The 2,992-nt window shown below is 58.8% G+C and overlaps 1 protein-coding gene across 1 annotated transcript; it reads right to left on the bottom strand.

The window, feature by feature from the left end:
• Window positions 1–343: 343 nt before the first annotated feature.
• Window positions 344–1,421, bottom strand: RPRML (reprimo like). Its single transcript, XM_046677422.1, has one exon. The coding sequence runs from the start codon at window positions 1,154–1,156 to the stop codon at window positions 803–805; it is 354 nt and encodes a 117-aa protein (XP_046533378.1). The 5' UTR covers window positions 1,157–1,421; the 3' UTR covers window positions 344–802.
• Between the last annotated feature and the right edge of the window lie 1,571 nt (window positions 1,422–2,992).

Here is a 2,992-nt window from a genome sequence, read left to right as displayed (position 1 = left end):
CTGTTTTCTCCCTTTGGGACTCAAGTCATTGATTTTTTTTCATCTCACGAAGTGGATTCAAATTTCCCAATGATTTAATTAAGCTCACCAGCTGTCCGGGCGCCCTGCAGAACCGTGGCTGTCCGCGTAGAAAATGGTTCCTTTTTCCCTCCCAGGCTGCGGCCTCGGCCTCGGCCTCGGAGTGGGGCGTCAGGAGCCACCGACCAGCCCAGGACTCCCCAGTCCTGCAGATAGGCGTCTGGTGACCGGCTTCAAGTGCTTGCCGCTAGAGTACACACCGCCCGCTCGCCCCCGCCAGCGCGCATCCCAACACACACACACACACCCCCGCAGTGGTGCGGGTGGGAAGCCGCCAGAAGCCCGACGGCTTTTGGTTTTATTACAAGATTTCTTTTCAACTGAAAATCAGGCCAACAAGCTCAGAGACTCGGATTCCTCAATAACTTGCCCCCCACCTACTTACACACCAAACTCCCACGCAAGTGACCTCAGCCCCAAGTTGCATCCCACAGCCTCTCCACTCTGCCTGGAACTTCCTTTTTGAAAAACGGTTAAGAACTCCCTCTTCTACGCTCCCACCCCTCAACGCTGAAGCGCACACAGGAGCGAACCGAGTGTGGAAGTCCCTTCCCGCGCCGCCGCCTGAGTCCCGCAGTGTCCCGGCCGGGCGCCCCGACGCACGTCGCTGCCCCTTGCGCTGCCTGGCGGGAGGAGGCGGCAGAGCCCGGGGAGGGGGAAGAGGGTCCCGGTCTCCCTTCTCCGTCTCCTTCCAGCCCGCTGGCGAGGGCGGGCCGAGGTGCTCTCAGTACAGCCCCAGGATGGCGGCGCCCACGTCCTTGGAGGGCCGGCGCTCCTGCATCAGAAAGTTGATCATGCTCTCCGACTTGATGAGCAGGTTGCAGCCCAGGAAGAAAACGCCGAAGACCACGGTGAGCGACAACACGCAAAGCACAGCGATCTGCGCCACGCGCGACACCCACAAGCTGCGCTCGTCAGGCGACAGCCCCACCGGGACCCCGTCGCTGGCGGTCAGCGGCGCGCCCCCGGGGCAGCAGCCCAGCCACGTGCCCAGCCCGTGGCTGCGGTTCCCCAGGGCGGCCCCGCCGCCGCCGCCCGCCGCCTCCAGGCCGCTGTGGTTCAGGAAGGTCGCGTTCATCGCCGCTCGGGGCCGGGGGTCTCGGCGCGCGGTCAGGGGCGCACGGGGAGGCTCGCCGGCTCCCGCGCTCTGGGAGGCGCTCGGGTCTACGTGTGCGCAGGAGAGGAGGAAGGCGGGGGTCCGCCCGCGCGCTGGCACCCCTCGGGCCGCCTGCCCCTGGGCACCGGGCGGGAAGCGGCGGCCCGGAGGAGCGAGCAACAGGCTGCGCGCGAGCTGGAGCCGGAGAGCCGAGCGCGCGGCGTGGTCTCGGGCTGCGCTCCTCGCCGGCGCCGCGGCCGCTCCCCTAGCAACGGCCCCGCCCCCTCCCCGCCTCTTCCCCCGCGCCAGGCCCCACCCCGTCTCCCGAGAGCGGGAATCCTGCCCGGAGCGCAGCTCGTGGGAGTCCCAAGGCCGGAAAGGGTCGGGAGATCCGGGCGGCATCGCCCTCCCCGCCGGCGAAGCTCGACCCCCTCGGGGCAGCTGCGGACTGTTCCGGGCTGGAAAATCTCCCCAAGGCTCCCATTCTGGGATTTGGTGCTCTTAGCAGCTAGATTCTTCCTGAAGTCTGCTCTCAATCTCTTCTCCGCTCTTTATTTAAATCCTGGCAAGCCTTCCGAGACATCAGGGGAGCAGCTGTGACCCCCGGCGCTGCCTTCCTTCCCCTCTCTCCCCTCTCCGCTGGCCGTGGCCCTGGGGCCGGATCCGCCGCCCCGCGCCTCCCGGGTCCTCCCAGCTCCCCGCCCCCCCCCCACTGAAGGCTGTCGGGGTGAGGAGTGCTCTCTGCCTGCGTCCCCCCCCCCCCCCCCCCCTTGGATTTTTCTTTTAATTTAAAAATATTACTGGCGTTTTTTCTCCATTCCTTTTTACAAAAACACGTTATTGTAAACTAGTTAGAAAGTATGGATTAGCAAAATGAAAAAATCTAAATCCTCATAATCCTATCACCCAGAAAGTGCCGATATTGCCACCTGGATACGAAGTCTTCCCGGCCTTTCTGTGTGTCTATCTTTATACGCATTTACTCAAAATAGGGACGCTCTGGGGTCCAACCCAGTGGCGCAGCAGTTAAGTTCGCGCGCTCCGCTTTGGCGGCCCCGGGCTTGGCCAGTTCGGATCCCGGGTGTGGACATACGCAGCGCTCATCAAGCCATGCTGAGGCAGGCGTCCCACATATAAAATAGAGGAAGATGGGCACAGGTGTTAGCTCAGGGCCAGTCTTCCTCAGCAAAAAGAGGAGGATTGGTGGCAGATGTTAGCTCAGGGCTAATCTTCCTCAAAAAAAAGAATGTACTGTTCATACATAGTTTTGTACATGTTCTGTAACCCTTCGAAATTTAACCGTGTAGCTTCTCCTAGTGGTAAATATTCACCAACGGTGGTTTTGAATTGCCTGGAGGACTTGAGACCCAGATTCCTGGGCCCAGCCCAGGGTTTCTGAATCAATAGGTCTGGGTGGGGCCCCAGAATGTGTGTTTCTAACATATTCCTAGGGTATGCTCATGCTGCTCTTCCAGGACCACACTTTGAGAACTACTGATCTGCAACATCATTTTAGCGAAGGAATGGTGTTTCAAGGTATAGGCTACTACAATTTGTTTAACCAAGGTCACTATTTTTGGATATTTGAGTTGTTTCTTTCTTTTTTTTTTTTTTTGCATCAGAAACAGTATTACCATAAAGAGCCTTGTAACAAAGTCTTTGTACAGAAACAGTAATTTTTTACTTAGATTATATTTTGAAAGATGGACCTGCAGAATCAGAAAATTACATCCTACCAAATTGCTCTCCAGAAGCATACCAGTTTATACTCCTGCCCTGTGGGGAAGGGGAGCATTGCCTTCAATCCTGATTATTGAC

The sequence above is a fragment of the Equus quagga genome, chromosome 11 (genome assembly GCF_021613505.1).
Source record: "Equus quagga isolate Etosha38 chromosome 11, UCLA_HA_Equagga_1.0, whole genome shotgun sequence".
Lineage (NCBI taxonomy): Eukaryota > Metazoa > Chordata > Mammalia > Perissodactyla > Equidae > Equus > Equus quagga.
Note: the sequence above shows the minus strand (reverse complement) of the source record. Positions and strands in the feature narration are given on the sequence as shown.